Source organism: Myotis davidii, unplaced genomic scaffold (genome assembly GCF_000327345.1).
Source record: "Myotis davidii unplaced genomic scaffold, ASM32734v1 scaffold388, whole genome shotgun sequence".
Lineage (NCBI taxonomy): Eukaryota > Metazoa > Chordata > Mammalia > Chiroptera > Vespertilionidae > Myotis > Myotis davidii.
In genome coordinates, this window is record NW_006299101.1 from 328,076 (window position 1) to 350,371 (window position 22,296).

At 36.3% G+C, this 22,296-nt stretch overlaps 1 protein-coding gene across 13 annotated transcripts in view; it reads right to left on the minus strand.

The window, feature by feature from the left end:
* CREM (cAMP responsive element modulator) overlaps positions 1 to 22,296 on the minus strand; it is a 116,539-nt gene that overhangs the window by 2,866 nt on the left and 91,377 nt on the right. For 3 of the 13 annotated variants that reach the window (XM_006774617.2, XM_006774618.2, XM_015571065.1), the window contains 3 exons: positions 21,431 to 21,619; positions 10,397 to 10,432; positions 5,694 to 5,850 (listed from right to left, as the gene is read on the minus strand). In XM_006774617.2, coding sequence (XP_006774680.1) covers positions 5,694 to 5,850; positions 10,397 to 10,432; positions 21,431 to 21,619 — 382 coding nt within the window. Of the gene's footprint in view, positions 1 to 5,693; positions 5,851 to 10,396; positions 10,433 to 14,397; positions 14,578 to 15,068; positions 15,226 to 21,430; positions 21,620 to 22,296 lie in introns of those variants that run through there. The other 10 variants (XM_006774623.2, XM_015571066.1, XM_006774622.2 and 7 more) reach the window with 8 other exon arrangements.

Genomic DNA, 22,296 nt, shown 5'->3' on the forward strand with positions numbered 1-22,296 from the left:
AATAACTTGAGAGCAGTCCATTTGACCAGCAGTTATCGTAAATGGTGTTTTCTTAGCGCATACATTCCATGAGAACTGTAACCAGAATTGTTTTCAGTCACCTAAAACAGTAGAACCACATCCACAAGTGGAATTTCTACAAAAACATTTACAGATCCTTTCAATTATCTTAGTCATTTTTATCCACCAAAAGTCACATATTCCATCAGTTAACTTTATTTGATCAAAAATAATTACAAAAATCAATCCTCAGAAACCTTAAATGTCAATATGGGAGATTTTAATTCTTCAAGACTAAATCTCAGTGAAACAAGTAAATCAATCACAACTGAAAGAAACAGTTTATTGATTGGGAAACAACATGAATAAAAATAACAATAAATGAATTATAAATCATGCACATTTTCATAAACAAAAATGAAATAAACTCTGCTTCTGGAAATTAAAAAAGGAAAGAAGGCATGGTACATAAATACTCAATAATTCAAACAATTTAAATCCAGGAATGTGAGACACCACAATTAAAACCATGAAAAAGAAGTTACTGAATAACTCAAAAGTGCACTTCAAGACTGTTCTCTCACCAAATGCCTTTACTAACCAATATACTGAATTTTAAAGTACTGTAGGCATGCCCAAAGGAAAGAATAGACCAGCAGCCAAAGCAACAAACACAATAAATAGATGATTTACAGTCATTTTCATGCATGACCCTACCCCCAAAAAACAAAACTATGAAAACAGCTAACATTTTCTTTCTCCTTTTCTTCAGGGCAGGGAGGGGATGGCAACTACATCATTTAATTCCTTTATAGGATGTATCCTGATAACAATTTTTTTTTTGGAGTTTACAATTCAGAATAAATGACTTTGGGGTAACCTTCACATTAAAAAAAAATCCTACATTGCAAAACAATTCAACATTTTATCAAAAGTTGTGTTGAATGTCTAAATACCAATTACTGTAAAGCCAATTACCATCGCTGCATTTCTGAACTAGGATTGATGCACACAACATATTTGGCCAATTCTGCTCTATTTTTAGGATAGTTGACTCTAACTAATAATTGTCTATCTGTGTTTTCTCTGTGGAAAGCTAAAGTCGGCCGAAAAGAGAACTTGAAATCCCAATGAACTGCAGAAAAAAAAATCACCCCTATTTCCTAGCCAAGAACAATGTACTCACCCTGTGAACCCACAAAGTTCTCAGACTTCTCAACTGGTTAATAAAACAGGAATAATATACAAGTGAACTGAACCTGATAAATATAGATTAACTTAATCTAAATGATGTACAGGAAAAAGTTAAGAATAAATTCAAGCACACATAAATCTGCCAGTTTGGAAACACAATTCAACTCTTCCAGGAGGAGCTAAAATATATTTAATGAAACCAAGGTTTTCATGAATAAATCATTATATTAAATTCCAAATCTGGAAGGAAGATAGTCATTTTTAAAAGAATTCACCATTAAATGAAAATTTAAATATGTAACAGATGCTTGCTTTGGCAGCACATATACTAAAATTGGAATGATACAGAGAGGATTAGCATGGCCCCTGTGCAAGGATGACACGCAAAGTCATGAAGTGTTCCATATTTTAAATAAATAAATAATAAATAAATATGTAACAGCAATGTTGTGGGCTGGTCAATTTTTAAATTTGTGTTTACCAAGGTGTACTATTTACTGTGAATACCCATACTTGGTATTTCACATGCATGCATGTGTGTGCTACCAGAGTCAGATGTTCCAAGCACAAAGCTTAAATAATCACACTAGTAGATGGCACATTCCTAAGTATTTCTCAGCTATTGAAAACACCTGTTTCTTCTATTAATAGTTAGCTCAGTTTTCAGGCCTTGCATTTGTCTGGATATATCTTCAGCATGGAGAGAAAATACATGGTAAACAAGAAAAGCTGACAAGGCTGTAAAAATATAAAAACTGTCTCCAGATTGGTAGAAATATAATTAAATATCCATTATAAATGCTAGCCAAAGAGAAAAATGTATAAAGCTCTTTCATGTTAATGAGTAAAACCTATATTCTTTCCATAAAGTTAAATCTGAAGCTCATACTGAGGTCTTTTTGGGGTGACTCTGGTGTTGATGCAGTGGACAAGCTCTGGAATGATGCTTACTTGCATATCCAGGTTCTGTCCACTTTGCACTGTGTAACCAACTTATTATATAAACTCTCTGAACCTTAGTTCCTCAACTGTAAAGTAAGGATAATAACCAGCCCTATCCACATGTGAAAGTTAGGTGACAGTTATAGAAACAGTAGTTATAAAGCACTTAAAAAACTTATATATGGTATTTACTCAACAGATACTGAACAACCTAATAGCCATTTATTATCTGCTTTTCTTTTGTCTTGCTCTGAAATTGAGATTTGGAAAGCTAAAATAGACCCTTCTCAGAATCCCTTGCAGCTAGAGATTCTATTAGCTATTTCTGGTCAATGAAATGTGGGTGAAAGTTGTTGGCAGGGTCTTCCAGGAAAAGTGTTTAGAAGGGTCAGACTAAACCAGCCCCCATTTCCAGCTCCAGTTAATCTCTCTTCTATCTGACTGAAGTAATGCCTGGAGGTGTGGCAGCCATGTTGTAATCACAGGAACAAATGTCACACTCAAGATGACAGAGCAGGGAGGAGGAGCTGGATCCTTGATGACACTATGGAGCCTTTGTTCTGGCTGCATGCACCTCTGGACTGGCAATCAAAATAACACCTCCATTCCCTTTAGTTATTTAGAGCCCACACACAAATGCTATCCAAAAGTTATTAACTAATTATTTTTTAAAAATTCAAAAAAAATGCAACCTCCTCCCCTTTCAGGGAGAACTGATATGCGTGTGTATGTAGCTGTGGGGCACCTTTTATAGGAACCTACTGCCTAATATTTTATGTATTTCATTTTGGTAGTTCTGACAAAATTTTTTAATCTAAAAATAAAGGTAGCCCTAGCGGGTTTGGCTCAGTGGATAGAGCATCAGCCTGTGGACTGAAGGGTCTCAGGTTCAGTTCCAGTCAATGGCACATGCCCAGGTTGAGGGCTCCATCCCCAGTGGGGAGCGTGCAGAAGGCAACAGATTAATGATTCTCTCTCATCATTGATGTTTCTATCTCTCTCTCCCTCTCCCTTCCTCTCTGAAATCAAGAAAAAATGCATTTAAAAGTAAAGGTATAAAATGACAAAAGGGAGATAAGAAGGCTACTTTTTTAGTTATTTCTTTTTATTTTCTTTGGGAAAATAAGACATGGATGAACAATTTTGTATTATCATCACACTTTACATTCTAAACTGAACCTCACAATGTACATTCTGTGACCAGAGGGGCAACTATATTCATAGCCTAAGATCTCTGAAAGTGCAGTTTTAAAGTATCCATGTTCTTCCATCTAATCAAAGTTAGGGATCTTCAATAACAAGATCTCCACAAAACAACTATGATACTATGTGAGCCTCACTCATTCAAGGCCCTTCAGAATTTCTGAGCAAAATACTGATGATGCAAAATGTGAATCCAGCATGACTTATAAACCTGGAACAACCAGTGATAAATATGCATGTATCTAGCGGGGTTGGTGTGGCTCAGAGGTTGAGCATCGACCTATGAACCAGGAAGTCATAATTAGATTCGTGGTCAAGGCACCTGCCCAGGTGGCGGGCTCGATCCCCAGTAGGGAATGTGCAGGAGGCAGCCAATCAATGATTTTTTTTCTCATTATTGATGTTTCTACCTCTCTCTCCCTCCCTCTCTGAAATCAATAAAAAAAATATTTTTTTAAAAAAGATGTATCTAATGAGCCTATTTCTGGTAATCTGTTGAGTTCTCAGGGTAGAAAACTCCATCTCATGATTTGTGATAACATAAACTTAGGAACTGTAGCAAACATAAGAAGTCCTATAATATATTCAATTGTGCCATTTAAACGGCTATATTAGTAACCTGAGTATAGCTTCTACTGCTTCAGATTCTGTTACAAAGGATAGTGATGAACTCAGCAGCTGTTTCTGTTTTTGAGAGGCTCAGAAACCACAATTTCTACATTAACTAGGTTAACATCTAGTAAATTAACTACTCCCATGTGGTCCTGATCACAGGAAAACACATAATTCCATCTGAAATGTTTTGTTTTCTTACAATGAGGACATTATTTAAAACCTAGAAATAAGGTAACAAGAGTACTGGGAAAACAGACTATTATTATTCTGTTCATTTTGAAAATCAGATTAATTTGCACCATTATCCATAATCAAAATTAAACCAAGAAATGATATACAAACTAGATTTTAAAAAATAATTTTGGGAAACAGCATTTGTATGATATACTGCTTTAAAAAAAAATAAGTTACAGTCCTGGCCAGTGGCTCAATGGCTAGAGCATCAGTCCCTGCAATGAAGGGTCTCAGGTTCCATTCAGGTCAGGGGCATGTGCCTGGGTTACAGGTTCGATCCCAGGCCCGGCCCTGGCACATGCAGAAGGCAACCAATTGATGTGTCTCTCTCACATCAGTGTTTTTCTTTCTCTCTCTCTCTCTCTCCCTTCCTACCCACCATCCCTTCCACTCTCTTAAAAATCTAAAAGTCAATGAAAGGACTATCCTTGGGTGAGGATTAACAAAATAAAATAATAAAGTTAGAGTGATAGAGTGCAAAAACAAGTGAGAAAATGAGAGATAGCAGGCTGGAAATGTATATATTACTATGCACGAAATTCGTTCAAGAGTAGGCCTTTGCAGCCCCAGCTGCCTTGGCCCTCGCAACCCCAGCTTCGTCTGGAAGGTCGTCCGGTCGGTCGTCTGCTGCTCGGCAGTTCAGTTGATTTACATATTCCGCTTTTATTATTACAGATAATATCAGTAGGTATCTCTAAGTGGTGGGGCTATGAGTAATTTTAATTCTTTCTGTTGTTTTGTATTTTCACTTGACTACAATTTATCAGAATAAAGATGTATTTCAAATACAATCAAGAAAAAACAAAGTTAAGAAGTACATCAAATGAAATATGTAAAAAATTTAAGAGCCCTAGCCAGTTTGGCTTGGTGGATAGAGCATTGGCCCACAGACTGAAGGGTCCTGGGTATGATTCCAGTCAAGGGCATGTACCTCAGTTGCAGGCTCAAACTTTGGCCCTGGTCAGGGCATATACAGAGGTAACCAATTGATGGGTCTCTCTCACATCAATGTTTCTCTCCCCCTCCCTCCCACCCTCTCTAAAAATCAATGGAAAAAATATCCTTGGGTGAGGATTAACAAAAAATAAAAAATAAATAAATTTAAATAAACAAAAACTTAAGAAAATTCTTAACACATACAAATTTATTTTACTAATAAAGAAGTTAGAAAATTACACGTATCAACTAACTTCACAAAGTAAATACTAAGTACAAAATAAAATTTTATTTGTAATAAAACCCTTCCATCATCATTAAAAAAAATTAATGTATCTTTCAGACATTACCTTTTTAACATAGGACTCAATCTCCTCCTGATGAAATAGTTTCATGATTAGGAACTCTGACTAGCAGACAATCTATCATGCAGAGCACAAATCCACATAAAATGCCACTTAACGCTGAACTTGGGAGAAATAGCTTAGGAAAAGTAATTTTTTAAAAATCCCAAAGTAACAAATTGTATGTCCTATAAGTGGTTGCTGATTTCTAGTGAGCCATCTTACCTGTTTTTCATTAGCCTCAGCTCTCGTTTGCGTGTGGCTTCTTCTGCAAGTTGCTGGGGGCTGTGCAAACTTCCTGGTGAGGCAGCCATCACTACTCCCTGTGGCAAAGCAGTAGTAGGTGCTCGGATCTGGTAAGTTGGCATGTCACCAGTGGCAGCTGCAATGAAATATCACATGCTTATATAAACAATTTTAAACTTGATGTTTTTAAATAAAATTGCCCTGGAAATAATATACTTATTACATATTCTAAGAGGTGATCTTGCTAATGTTTAAGATGACTATTCTGAGCATTATAGAAATCGTAGGTATCAAAGATCTTCAGTACTTGGAACAATGATATTCAGCATGCTCTATACATTTAAGGTAGAAAAATGCCCTAATGCATTTTAGATAAGTTTTTATCAAAGGCTAAAAGTAGAGAGGCTTTTCAACTGAGAGTTCGCTAAGTCTAAAATCAGTGGCGTGCTGATAAATGTTTAACAACCAGATTTGTGGAGGGAAAAGCCCTGATACGTCTGTAGCATGTCAATTCCCATGATGTAAATGCTTGCATCATGGCCAATTTCAAGCTACCAGTGTGACTTCAATGAATGTAGAGTCAGGAAGATGTACACAGTAAGTAGCACACCATACAGATAAAATAGATGTAAATAACTGCAAGAGCATAGATTAAAAAATTATAAATGATAAATTTTGAGCATTTATTAATGTTTTTAAGTAACTTGTTAAATGTATATTTACATTTTTAATAGCTATTTTAACAATCAGCTCACAAAAATCCTGAAAATTTAACAATCAGCTCTAGCAAATCAGTGGGAGCTGGCTCTAGCACATCACTGTGAAAATTTTAATTAAGCAGAACATTTCTATCCAGTTAATTTTCCTATAACCTATACCCTCACCTAATCTCTTTAAGTGGAAGTCCTAACACCAGAATATGGCTGAAGTACTAGAAGGAAAATACTAACTCACTGTATTTTCATTTAAAAGCAAATAATAAACAAAACAGCAAAACTCTTTAAAACTGGTTTCTCTGGGGAATGATAATTTTTGTCTGTCTTAGGTTTATTGAGATAATAATGTAGTCATTTAAATGTATGTTTTCTAATGATAGTATAATCATAGTTAAATGACAGTATTTATTTAGTATTGAGATTGCATACTAAAGTCCTCAAAGTATCTTGATTTATAATCAAAATGTGTGTATCTACTGCAGTAAAAAACTTCCTTAAAACAGAAAGATGGGTTGAAGTTATAAACCATTCCTACCATCACTGTTTCAGCTTTGAGAACATGCAATCCAGAGTTCATGTGACATTCTGATGAAATATGACAAAATATATGCTCCCTCAGAAATCAATGCAAGAAAATGGGTTTAAAGGTTATTAAATCCTATAAAACTGGGTCTGAACCAAATGCTAATCAAAATATGAAACACATTGCTTCTATATCTCATTAAAATATGTTATATCCATTGACTAAGAACTGAAATTTTACTCAAAAGGGAAATAAATGCTTTTTCCAGGTAAATAGAATAATATCACTGAAACTAGCCAATTAGATTAAAAGGTTAATCAAAATTCATCTATGTGTTTCTTTTGGGGGTAAATGTCAGGTTTTTACCCCCACCCACTCCCCCAGGCTTAAGAATTAGAGGAAAGAATAAAACAATAAAAATATGGCTTTGGGTAAAGATCAGAGGTCTTCATAGGGAAATAAAAATACCATTTATAATGTTGTACTGCTTCTTCCTTCTATATGTAATATAAGAAATAATAATAATAAGTAGAAATTATAATAAATATAATAATGATCACCAACTTGGGAAAAATCCTAAATTTGTTTTTGTGACAATTTAAAATAGTATATACACAGAAGTCTCATTATATGTCAGAAATTTTATAACTTTGAAATATTTGGAGAGAATTTTCAAGTCAATTATAAACTATTAATTTACTAAAGATTTAAAATATATATTTAAATCAGATTGTAGAGAAGATTGAAGCACAGAGTAACAGTTATCTTCTCTGTTCTCTTTACCCACATCAGGAAAAAAGGTTATGGGATAATAAAGGCTGAAACAATGGAACAGCTGGAGCCTACAAAGGCTTTCTAAAATTGGAACAATAGCAGTGAGGAAGGAGAAGTTTACATGTCATCATGTTGACATTTTAAGCAGCATAGATGCAGACCTTGGTCTTGTTCTTGCCAAATTGCTCACAAATAAATGCAATAAAATTAATACAAAGGTACAGAAGGGGTCATTATTCTCTCTCTAGTTTTGTATACACCTGCTTTTTTCTGTACTTAAAGTTAAAGCAGAATGTTTATATAATATACAAAAGTTAGTTTCAAAGTATCCTTTTTTTTTTAATGAAAAGGGAAAGCAGGAATACTTCACAGATAAAAAATAAAATTCATTCATTGATCTTAGAACCAGAAATGGTTCTAAATTTTTGCCTATTTCCAAAAGCTGAAGCCACCTTCAAAAGACCAAATTTGGTACCATGAAGGATAAAGGTGACTCAAAAGAAGCATTCTTAAAACATTCTGAGCAACAGCTTAGAAAAAACACCCTAACATGCTAAGTTGGAAAGTGTTACCGGAAAGGGGACCTGGCCCTTAACAGGTCTGCTTAGGGCCAGCAGGTAATGTGTGGGTTCTTGACTTCATGCAGGAAAGATGTAACAATATGAGTCCAGGTGATTGAGAGGATGTTTGTTAAAACTGGGGACAGTGAAACAAGGAAGAACCTGGGATAGAGGAGGCAACAGGAAAGAGCTAGGCAGAGTTGCTTTATCTCACTGGGAAGTCAGAAAAAAAAGGGGAGGCCTTAGGGACAGGTTCAGAGGGTTAGCCCAGCTGAGCTGCCACTGCCCATTGCTCCCCTAGTTGCAAGTTTTGTGGGGACCCTTGGAATTTAGGTGATACGTGTCCGTGGGAGAAGAGGAGGAAGGGAAAGGCATGCGTATATGTGCTGGGTTCTTTGTAGGGTTTTATCTCTTCCTTGCAGAAGGGAATCTTAGTGGAGACCTCAGGGGAGGGTTTCAGGAGAATATTCATCAGCTTTCTAGGTGTGCTCATTCAGAATTGTGATGTCCACTGATTGGTCAGTGCCAGGGCAGGGGTCATTAGCAATTACAGCTGGTCCTGGGGTCCCCCACCTCGTTTTGCTGCTTTGCTGGGATAAAACTGAGGCCTAGATATTATCTCTAGGGGGTGACCTTCTGTATCTGCTATAAATTGCTCTGCCAGTTTGTGCAGCTGTCAGTTTCCCCCTTTCACCTGCCAAGGAATTTTCCTAGCTTCTTACTATCCTGCCTCAAAAGGATGATATATTTAAATGTATTCTCAAATGTTAGCTAACAAATTGGTTTTATCACAATTTTTCAGACATTTCTTCGTCAACAAAAATCTGATTGTATCTTATTGGTTCAAGCAGAAATATGAATTAGTATAAATTAGGAATTAGAATAAATTTCTGGTCATGGTACAATTCTAATAGTTACTGAATAAATATCAATGGATAAATTCCATATATTCAAATATGATCTATTAGTAATACATTAAAAAGATATGGGCAAAGAGAAGCCCTTGTTTTAAGGAAATCCAAATGTCAAAAAGTTTTATTATTGAAACAAGTTATGGAAAAAACTTTATATAAAAGTTAGCTTCTATTTCCAATATTACAAACTTAGTGATAATTTAAAACAGATGAGATACCTAGCATAATAGTTCAAAGAATGACATTCTTTGATGAAAAGCCAATTCCTGTTCCATCTAACTACTAAAAGGGCCCAAATTATTTTTTATTCTAAAATTTCACTGTATAAATTATTTCTGAAAATAAGTGGGTCATCAATGAAGAGTGTAAACTCATGATTGAAGGAAGATAATAAAAAAGATACACTAATTTAATTTTATTCTAAGGCAGCAAAAAACTTGAGACAAATCAAGATACCTTTTTTACCTTTGGCATCCCTAGAATCCAGCACAGTACTTGGCATATAATGGGTGATTGGTGAGTTTACTTGTGCACTATGAAGTAAATTTTGAACTTTCCAGGTTTTTGCACAAGCCCGCTGTCACTTGGAATGTTTAAAATAAGCAGCCTTATTATTATAAGACTATTATAGTTAGCTCTTTAACACAAATACATGGAAAGCCCTAAAAGACATTCAAACTGACCTTTCTTTTTTTTATTTTATTTTTTTATTTTATTGATTTTTTACAGAGAGGAAGGGAGAGGTATAGAGAGTTAGAAACATCGGTCAGCTGCCTCCTGCATACCCACCACTGGGGATATGCCTGCAACCAAGGTACATGCCCTTGACTGGAATTGAACCTGGGACCCCTGAGTCCGCAGGCCGATGCTCTATCCACTGAGCCCAACCAGTCAGGGCCAAACTGGCCTTTTTTGATAAAATGTATTATTTCCTAAGTCTTCCCCTAGATACTGATAATCTAACCTGGCATTTTAGAAGCAGAGGAGTTCTACTTGTAGTGTTTCCAACCATCTAACTCCTGACATGAAAACAATGTTTTAGGTTTGGTATCAAATATTTCATGGGAAAAGAAAATTCCTAGGACTCTCAATTCTGGTCATTAACTTCATACCTCTCTGTGCAAGCTTTAAACACAGTACAGAAGAAAAAGTAAAGGATTTGGAATCTGGGTTCTAGTGCAGCTCTGCCACTTACCAGCCATGTGACTTGGGGCAAGTTCAGTTTCCTCATCTGTAAAATGGGGATACATTATCTCATTTAATACTCACAATAAACCCTGTAATGTATGACAAAGTGTCTAGCACAGTGCCTGGCACATGGTAGGCATTCAGCAAATGTTAGTTCCCTTCCTCTTCCCTTCCTTAAGTTCTGAAAGACAATGTTCCAAATTATGCTTATACTGCATATTAATTAAAAGGCAAATAACATCCATAAATATATTTTCCCCTCGAGTTTCGCTTCTAACAAATCTAGGTAATAGAATGATTGACATGTGTGGCTCTTATTCCTTATTTTGTTTAAAAATATGCCTATTAAAAACTTTTATAATTTTTATTATATCCCTTTAAAGAATAAATTATTAAAAAATAATATCACAAAAATACCCCTTTAAATATAATAATTTAAAATAGACAATGAGGAATCACAAAAAAATAAAATGATATAATCTCATCAGACTGGTAAAGCCCACAAGTCAAAGAGGTGTTTGTTTCTTCCTAACAAAGAAAGAAATAAGAAACCCAGCCAAATGCCCATCTTGATAGCTTCCAAAGTGAAACCCACTTTTATCAACACCTCAATGGTGATTTTATTTGCTTATTATTTATCAATTGAGATCTCTATAGTACTGAGCACATTAACTGATCAAAACAATTTTTATATATGGAGCTACTACCTTCGTAAGTCATTTCACTATGTGTCACTAATCCCAAGTACACCGAAGTAGTAAGCAACAGAGGTAACAGTCATACTCAGAAGCAGGGAGCTCCTCACTTCTCTGTCTTTGTTCTCTCCCTCCCTACTGCCACACCAAGTCTCCTAATGCGCAGATCAGGCTTGTCATTGCCTGGCATCTAACAATGTCAAAAAGTTTCCCTCCTCCATTGCTCCACTTTTTCCAGGAAAATTAAATCCTACATAAACATAAATATTTAAACACTGAAGTTTTCAAATTTGTTACAACACACAAACCACATAAAATTAAGTCGTTAATTTTTACTTAAATTACACAAGTTGTGCATTAAGTGAAAATCTTAACAGTGAAAAAAAAGTTTGTAAAAAATTATAAATATTGACATTGAAAGTTCTATATAATAAACATATTGTCCTAGGAGAGTAATAATACTCTAGAAAAAATCCATTTTGATGGATTTTAAAATGATGCTAACTTCCTTTTTTATGTTTTATAAACAGTGTTAGTTTATCAATGTAAGGTGTATTTTAAGGAGCAACATAAAATGGTGTGAACAGAACCAGATAGTCTGAAGAGCCAAACTAGTTTACCACTTATTAGCTATGTAAGCTTGGAAGAGTCATTTATCCACTCTGATCTGTGTTATTATATGCAAAATGAATGTAATATCCGTACATCAGGGAGAATGCATGGAAAGTGATTTTTCCTTATAGGTTATTTAAATACTAGAGGTCTGGTGCATGAGATTCCTGCACTGGCGGGGGGTGGGGGGGGAGGTAGTCCCTCAGCCCAGCCTGCACCCTCTTGCAGTCCGGGACCCCTCGGACTAAGGGGTCCTAGATTGTGAGGATCAGGCCTAAGCCAGTAGTCAGACATCCCTCTTGCAGTCCGGGGCTCTTGCAGTCCGGGGCTCTCACAGTCTGGGACCCCTCCCTCCTTACCGCCCACCTACAGTGGAGACAGGAGTGGCTTCCGCTCACTGCTCCTTAACGCTGCCTCAGAGGTGGGAGAGGCTCCTGCCACTGCTGCTAGGTTTGCCAGCCATGAACCCGGCTTCTGGCTCCATGGGAGCACACTGACCATCAGGGGGAAGCTCCTGCATTGAGTATCTGCCCCCTGGTGGTCAGTGTGTGTCATAGTGACCAGTCGTTCTGCTGTTTGCTGCTTTTATTATATAGGATGGTTTCCTCAGTGAGGCCTACTCTAACCCTTCAACCTATATTACCTGTGGGTCCCTCATGATCTGATAGTTTCTTTGATAACTCTTACCACATTTATATTTATTTTATTTGTAACATTAAGTGATTTTTTATTTTAAAGTTTACATAAATGCAAAGTATTATTTTATTAGACAGTATGTTTATATAGGCAAATAAAACTGGGAAAAGTGAAACAACTGTCCCAAATTATCTTTCATTAAACATTTTTCAAAAATAGTGGGAAAATAGCATAATGGCAATTTCATACAGATTTGAAGTATTTATTTAAACTTACGGTGACTTATATTTTCACTTCCAACATGATTATAATTTGCCTTGCTACCAACTTCAAGAAGCTAGTACACCTGATAAAAATCATTCTTTTACATGAAAATATCCAAACAAAAACCTTTTCCTCTCACAAAGGTGAAATGTATCCTTGTATCCCTATTCTCATGCATCAAATATTAACTAAGATACTATTTTTCAAATTTGAATTATTTGGAATGTTTGTTTTTAATAATTAGATGTGTAGGCTGAATACCACTTCTGAGTTTTTTAGACTCAGACACTAAAAGATAAAGAGTTGGGCTCTTAACAATCAGCTTATAAATAAAGCCAAAACTATTTCTAATAAAAATGTAAATTATACCCAACAGAATTATATAATTCTACAAACTACAAATATTCCCTTTTCACATTCAATTCAATGAGCCTATAAGTAAGTGCTCCTGAAAAACTTTCCCAGGCCAGTCATTATTGTTAGCGGTCTGATTTTGGTCTAGATCGGTTTTTGAAACTGTAAGATGTAGACCATTGGTGAGTTATAAAGTCAATTTCATGGGTCAAGAATAGCATTTTTTTAAAAACAAGTAGAAAAGTATGAATACATAACATATACTATGGATAAGCATTACTTTTGAAGTGGATTTTATATAAAAGTAAGGTACACACACACACACGTCTACCACATCATGATATAAATGTGGGTCACGATCAAAAAGTTTGCAAGCCAATAATCTATCAATCCACCTCAAAATACAAACAAACAAAACAAGAGGCAATGTCCTTTCCATTGTCAAAAAGCATTTCAAATAGAATTGATTCTGTCAGAACTGACTAGATCTCCAAAAACAATGATTTCCAAAGGCACAATGAGGTCTAGTAAAAAAGTTTGACATTTTAAAGTTTCAACATTTAGAAAATTTTTAATTGAAAAGGGTAAATCATGGTGATGTTCATTTATTTACAAGCAATAGTTTAAAATTATGCAAATTTTTACCTTAAATATTCATCTTTAAGTATATTCTGAGTATTTTAAAAGCATTTTATTTTATTTTTTGTTATGATTCTCTATCATGCTTAGAGAAGTCAAATGGTAAATTGAAAGGCTTAGTTAAGAAAGATATAAACAAACTAATCACTTTTAGAAAATGAATATATGCACAAAATGCATTTGGTTCTAAAATCATATGACATGCAGTATTTGAGATTAATTCCACCTATATCTTATAATAAATTTGATAACTTCTGCAATCTATAACATCTTTAAAACTTTACAAAACTTCTTTGAGAAAACCAATAGCTCAAGATAATCTTAAAAACAATTTAATACAGATGTTACTTGCTCAAGCAATGGAATGTTTCTATCTTGGAAGAGGAGCTGAGACCCACTAAGACGTAAATTGTGAGCAACCTGTTTACAACTACCCATTCATCATGAATTCAAATGCAACTCAGTACTGGGTAAGAAATAAAGCACCACTCAATAAACAAAGTTTTAACAACATAAGAGGCATTAGCGACTAAATCAGAAGCATTACCTATAACTAAGAAAACCAAACCACAGAAGGAATTACAGATAACAAGTTTAAATAATGCGGTCTGAGGGCGATTTTAGACCTGCGCTTCCCTAGCTGTGCACTAGAGGGCGCCGTGAGCTGCAAATCCCACAGAGCAATGGAGTGAGGGAGCCTGGGCCCAGAGCCCACCTCTTGCAGCACCTGTGGGCCTCGGGAATGGTGCAGGGCTCTGGGGATCTGCCCACAAACGGGCGGTGCCAGCTTTCTAAAGTAAATACTTACCTGCAGAGAAACACTAAAGTGAGGCTCACAAATCAAGCTACTCAGTCCAAAAGCGATCTCTGAGAGAGGCAAGCCAGGAGCTAGTTAACAACCTCAAGCTGTCAACAGCGCTCTGCTCAGCTGGAAGGAGCCGAAAGGAACTGACTCAATCACAACCTGACTGGGGGCTGACGTAAATGCGCAGTCCGTTTGGAGTTTAACTTTTCCACTTTCCTGAGGAACCACGATTCCAGGAAATGCAATGACGTCAGCCCTTTGAACTCCATTAGAGAGGAACAGACCATTTTAGACACTCGAGCATCGAAACAAGTAGGCACACAAACAGTGGTCTGCTTTGGAGCTACATTTGTACACAACCACGGAATCGAAAGCTTGATTTTTTTTTACAAATTGGACAGTATTTATGTTTAACTTGTAGCTGCACTGGATATGCAACAGGCTGCAGACGAAGTAACAGCTTATTTTAGTGAAGCAGAGAGAGAGAGAGCTGCCTTGGGTCAAATAATATAATACTGAGCACAGAACCAATTACACTAAGATGCCTGTGTACTGAATAGATATAAAGCTCCTCAGAAAAGCAATACTTTTGAAATACTCAGAGGTCCGTAAATAATTTTTCAAAACTTCCAAAATAATTTTGCAGAATTTAAATCTTTCTCTGAAGTTCTTACCGGTTTCATCTCCAGTTACAGCCATGATGGGTTTCTGCATACAGAACTGCCCTGTTCCTCCTTTCACAGGTCAACACAAAGTGTTCCAACTAGCAAGCATGTGCAGTTATAAGTGGCAGTATTGACATCACAATGACATCACTAGCCTATCACTGCCATCAATCTGCTTTGTCACAGACAGGCTCACTGAAACCAAAGCCCTTATAAAAAGTCTGTAATAAACCATCAAATGCTATTGTTTCTAATTTTTCATAAAAATCTGTTGAGAAGGGGCTATGGCAAAAAAAAAAAAAGTCTCATTAGCATTAAAAGTTACCTGTTTGTTTCTTATGGGGCTACTTCTTTATTATTATTCTGTCCAAGGTTTCTAGGTAAACAAAGGGGCATTAGCCCTTTGGAGGACAAAAAACTTGGAGATTTAAAAAGTAAACAAGTGACAATCAGCACAGAGAGAGGCTGTGAAATACACAGAAATGTATTTTGCAGACACTTCTAGATTCTCCAAATAAGAAATACCTAACAACAAAATAAGTAAAAAAAGAAATATCTAACCACCATTGTTTACTTGTAACATATTTCTATTTGCAATACCAGAATATCCAACTGTTCCCAAGGTGACATAGAATTTGCCAATTTCACTTGAAAGGAGTAGATACTGAAGTTTTAAAAATTCAAATATAGTAAGTGTTATTTAACACTTCCATAAATATTAGAGCGAACCATATAAACTTGCTCATATTTGACCTTTTTTGGCCCACAAAAGCAGAAATTAGATGTGGCTCAATCTAACACATAATTTTACTAAATTAAAATCACTTGAGCCGAAACCGGTTTGGCTCGGTGGATAGAGCGTCGGCTTGCGGACTGAAAGGTCCCAGGTTCGATTCCGGTCAAAGGCATGTACCTGGGTTGCGGGCACATCCCCAGTAGGAGATGTGCAGGAGGCAGCTGATCGATGTTTCTCTCTCATCGATGTTTCTAACTCTCTATCTCTCTCCCTTCCTCTCTGTAAAAAATCAATAAAATATATTTTTTTAAAAAAAATAAAAAATAAAAAATAAAATCACTTGAAAAGAATTTTGTGACATTTAAAAATTTATAAATAAACCATAATTACTATTTGTAAATTTTAAAAATATGTCCAATTTTATTCACTTAATGAAGGTTTGGTACATGGAGAGCTGGATCGCTATAAATTTAACAAGTCCAAGGTTAGACACAATATTGGTACTTGTTCAACAGTATAGCACCACAGCCAAGGGAAAAAAATGATTTGCATCTCTACAGCACAAAAGTTACATGTCACTGAGAACTTTTACCTTCATTAGCGGGCAGTCCAAAGTCCAGTCCCTTGTATGCTTAGAATTCAAGCCGACCTTAAGTCAATGAAAGGTCATTCCACTACATTTTTTTTAATCTTCACCCGAGGGTATTTTTTCCATTGATTTTTTTAGGAAGAGGGAGGGAAGGTGGGGAGAGAAAAGCATTGATGTGAGAGAGATCAGGGCCGGGGATCCAGCCTGCAATCGAGGTATGTGCCCTTGACCAGGAATCCATGGGAGTTGAACCTTCAGTCTGTGGGCCCACGCTCTAACCACTGACCAAATTGACCAGGGCCCACTACATTTTCACCTTATTCAATGAAGCACCTTCTAGTAAAGGCAGGGACTTGACACCCAGATGCTTAGGAAGAGAAACATCAGGAAGGACCCATCTCCAATAATTCTCCAGAACACATGAACTGAAGACGTCCTCCTAATATGTAAGCAAGTCTGGGGAGCACCTTAGACATCACCCCTATCAGAGGCTCTGTAAAGGACTCTGTTGTCACAGCCACACCTCAGGGTTTGGATCCAAGAATACTACTTGGTTTATTTCAAAATTCAGAAAGTTCAGATTACTCTCAACATTTCTTTACATTGGCACTTAGATGCTCTATAAATATTAGTGGGGAAAAAAGGTCAAGGAAGGAAAGGAAAGAGGAAGGTTGGTTGCTTGGTTGACTACTATTAGTAAAGTTTTAATAAATTCCCTATACCCGATAAACTCAGTTAATCATCACACAGAACTAATACATTTTCACTACAGAAAGAGTATTTCATTTTCATTCAGTAAATGGCTACTGAATATTCATCATATGCCAGGGACTGTGCTGGGGACTAAGAATCCCTGTCCAAACAGAAGTTACCATCTAGGCAGGACCCTGAGAGTCACAATTCATGACATATGCCCTGAGAAGTTGCAGTGGGAACTGCAAGAGGTGACCTAAACCAGATGTGGTCAGGGAAGGCTTCCTGGGGAAGTGCTACCCAAAATGAAACATGAACAACGTCTCAGGGGAAATGGCTGTGTGTGAAGGCCCTAGAGAGGAGAAAGGGCACAGCTATGACAGGAAATTAAAGAAATTCAGCATTAAGAGTTGAGAGGGAGGAAGTAAGGCCTAGATCAAGCAGAGATTTGGGCCATGTTAAGGATTTTGACTAACAAGTAATAGGCATTTGTTGAAGGGTTTTGAGCCAGAGGCTAACGTGTCTAGATGTGAATTTTAGAAATACCACTCTGAAGTGCAGAATCAAGAGTATAATGGAGAAAGGGAAATATTGAATGCAGATACTTTTATTTTTAAGAAATATTAGCTCCCAGAATCATTGGGAGGGATGAAGAAAGAGAGCCTAGCTGAACTTTCATGAACAATTCCCTCCAAAACAAAACGAGAAGGGATATGCTGTCTCTGGCATGATTAGGAAAATCAGGACACTGCCCCACAGCTACCAGCTTCAGGCCAGACACCTGGCAGACCAAAGTCTGCTGCAGGCATCCAGGTCAGAGGGGAGAGAAGCTGGAACTGGGATTATGACAGTGGGGGTGGAGAAGAGTGAAGGGATGAGTGATTTAATAGGAGGAAGAATAAATGGAGAAGGTGAAGGAGATAGTAAGGCATGATATCCAGGTTTCTGGATTGAAGCTACAGAATGGACAGAATCCATTACTGAAATAGAGTAAACAAAAGGAGAGTTGAGGTAGGGGAGTGGAGTTTTGGATTTTAAAAGTCAGGGATGTGTGAGGTATATCGAAGTAGCCTGTTGGAGTCAGGGGGCAGAGTCACAGTGAGCTGAAGCCATGGTGGGGATGAGTTCAGCCCAGGACAGTACACAGTCAGATGGAAGCTGGCCCAGGATGCAATCCAAGGAACACCACTAACACTCAGGAGATGGGCAGAGGAAGGTTAGACCAATAAAGGAGACTGGAAGAGAGGCAGGAGACAGAAGGAAAAATGGTAAGAATGCAGTATCAGAGAAGTGAAGGAAGCAGAGGTCAACAGTGTTAAATACTGCAGAGGAACCAATCAAGATAAGAACTGAGATCTCAAAAATAAATTGCTGTGACCTTTCAATGGGATAGAGAATAAGACAAAATTCCCACTGACCTGTTGTTTCACACAGAACTCAAACTCTTGGCCATCATTATTTTTTTTAATATATTTTTATTGATTTCAGAGAGGAAGGGAGAGAGAGAAACATCAATGAAGAGAGAGAATCATTGATTGGCTGCCTCCTGCAAGCCACTTACTGGCGATTGAACCCACAACATGGGTATGTGCCCTTGAACAGAATCGAACCCAGGACCCCTAAGTCCACAGGCTGACGCTCTATTCACTGTGCCAAACTGGCTAGGGTGACCATCATTATTTTTAAAAAGAAGGAAAGGAAAGGAAAAGAAGAGGCAAGACAAGGGGAAAAAGACAACAAGAAGAATAGAGATGGGAAGGGAAGAAACAAAACATTTGTATCTGATATATCCACATAATATCACAGATGGATTAAAAATAATCAGCATATTATTAAAGTAATTAAAGTTTCAAAAGTTAAAAGGCAAGATACTTTTTAAAAAAATCAATAATATTTTTCTATACCAGCAACAACTGGAACATATAATAGAAAGGTATCATTCAAAATAGCAACAAAAACCTGAACATGTTAGTAGCATGGTGACTATAGTGAATAATATTGCACTGTATATTTCAAAGTTACTAAAAAGTAGATATATAAAGTTCTCATTACAAGAAAAACAAATTTGTAGTAGGGATAGGTGTTAATTAGACCTTCTGTGATGATCCTTTATTGTGACTTATACAAATGTCAAATCATTATGTTGTTAAACTAATATCATGTGATATGTCAATTATACCTCAATAAAAAAAGAAAGGCTTAAGTTCTCACTAAATTAATCTATAAATGAAATACATCTTATCATTGGTTTTATATTATTATTATTATTATTATTATTATTATTATTATTTAGAAACTCAAACGTATTCCAAATGCATATCAAAAAATAATGGTTTACAAAAGCTCCATCAGCACTTTAAAAAGACAAAAAAGAGGAACTTGTTTTTGAGATAATAAGCCAGCATGATACTGGCATATACAAAAAGAGACCAACACTGCAAAATAGAGTTCTGAAACAGATCCAAGTATACATGAGAACCTATTGTATAATTAAGATTGCCCCATAAATTAATGGAAAAAGAACAAACCATCAGTAGGGGAAAAGTGGCTCCATGTGTAGAGAAAAAATAAAGATAGATCCCTGCTAATACTACAGAGGTGAACCTCAGGTGAATTAAGGACCTAAATGTGAAAGGTAAAACTATGAAGCTAATAAAACTTATGTAGAAAAATATATTGGTGACTTATGGAAGAAAAAAACGTTCTTAAATAAATCCCAAAAGGACAAAACTTGTGTATTATCTATGCAAAATAAAAAAAAAAAACAATTAAAAAAAACTCTCATTGTTGAAATAGCAAGTTTGTGGTGGTGTTTTTATACTTAAACTATACCTGGAATTTTGAATTTTGATCTTTTCCAGGACCAGTGATGTTAGGTTCAATCCTTTCTCCCGATGCTGGGCAGGTGCAGTGAGTCCCAGCTCCCAGTTGGCCAGGTGATCACAGGGTCTACAGTGCTCACTGTGTGACATGATTGTGCCCAACTGTGTCTAAAGTGCCCAACTGAGCACATTTAAGGTAGGCTCAGCTAAGCTATGATGTTCAGTAGGTTAGGTGTATTAAATGCATTTTCAACTTACTATTATTTTCAATTTACGATGGGCATTTCAGGATGTAATCCCACCATAAGCCAAGGAGCATCTGTAATGGGTGGCTTTAATATACATTTAAAGAAAACATTAGAGAAATGGTTCTCAACCTGTGGGTCGCGACCCCTTCGGCGGTTGAACGACCCTTTCATAGGGGTCGCCTAAGACCATCCTGCGTATCAGATATTTACACTGCGATTCATAACAGTAGCAACATTACAGTTACGAAGTAGCAACGAAAATAATTTTATGGTTGGGTCATAACATGAGGAACTGTATTTAAAGGGCCAGAAGGTTGAGAACCACTGCATTAGAGTATTGAGTAAGTACTATAAATTTTTTTATACACCATAAATGCTAACCCTTCAGTTCTTCATACATTTTTATTACAGTCCACATTAACTTCCAAAATACCTAGGAGTAAAACTAATTAATACGAGAGATATCAATTATAATCTGCCCCCCCAACCACTTGGAAGATTTTCAAACTAAAGGAACTAATAATACTCCTCTTAAAATTAGTGCTATGTAAGTCCTCAGCAAATGGTCCAAGAAGAATAGAATTAAATTTAAAATGCAGAATTTTGAAAGTTGTAATAAACACATAGTTATTATAAGCACAACTGAATGAAATTAAAATAATGTATAACTCAAATTTAATTAAAATCTTGGGTTCCCCTAAAATACTTAGGGCTACAATACAACTGCTTTATTTCACTACTATGTGCTTCCATAAGAGGTAGATCAGGTACCTCAGAATTCAACTATACTAAGAAAAGTGTAAAGAAAAAAATCAGCAATTGTTTTGAAATGAGGTATCTACAAAACTTAAGTATAACAGCTTGGGAAAGGCCCAAATTCAATGCATCATAGACTGGATACTCAAATCTTTATAGACTAGGTAATAAACTTATATTAGGTACATTTAAACCCTCAAATAAAAGATATTTAATTAAAGAATTCACTCAGACATTCAACTCCCTTTTTTATCATGCTACTTTGATTTTGACTTTCCTTTAGAGACAGTAAAACCTGCTAAAAACAAAATTCATATAATTTATTCAACTTGTTTAATATACTAAAATATTTCTTCTTCAAGCCATTAAGCGCTTCTCCCTGCCGTCCCCCCCCCCCCCCCCCCCACGCCCCCCCCCCCCCATCCCATCTACCTCCTGTATATTTCAGAAAACTATAAAATCACCACTAAATGGTGTGGTATAGTAATCCACAGGTATACTAAAGGTATCAGATTAATAAAATATACCTTGAACAACAACCTGGCTGCCTGGGACAAAGAACTGCTGTGTGCCATCAGCTGACTGTGCTGCATATTGTACAATTGCAGCACCTGGTGGAGGAGCTCCTGAATTTGTCATTGTTAATGCCTGTAGTCCCTGAACACCATCAGATCCTGGGTTAGAAATCTGGATTGTTCCACCTTGGGCTATAGCAACTTAACAGAAAAAGAAAAGAAATATTAGAGAATTTCAAGCTTCATTTTTAATCATCTCATATTGGAAGAATATATTCTGGATCTATGTGTTTATTACCAATGTTCTCAATTTATCCTTATTTCTCAACTAGTAGCCCAGTGCACGAAATTCATGCACATTAAAAGGGAATTAATTGCCCTAACCGGTTTGGCTCAGTGGATAGAGCATGGCCTCTGGACGCAAGGGTCCCAGGTTCAATTCAGGTCAAGGTCATGTCCCTTGGTTGCAGGCACATCTCCAGTAGGGATTTTGCCAGAGGCAGCTGACCGATGTTTCTCTCTCATCAATGTTTCTAACTCTCTATACCTTTCTCTTCCTTTCTGTAAAAAATCAATAAAATTATGAAAAAACATGATATAAAAACAACAGTGATGCAAACAATGACTGATAAAGCGATTAAACTTATTCTAATATCTCCCTGTATACCACATTAAGAGTGAAAACACTTTCAGAGTGCTTGACTAATTTCCCTTGTGATGAAGTACTTAGAACTTTAACTGTAACATCACATGCTCTTCAAACTTGAGAGAAAGCAATACATAACTGATCATGTACAAAAACAGGTTCAGGTAGAAACATGCCTACTCTGTCTAGAGTTTGTCCTTGTGATTTATTAATAGTCATCACAAATGCTGGC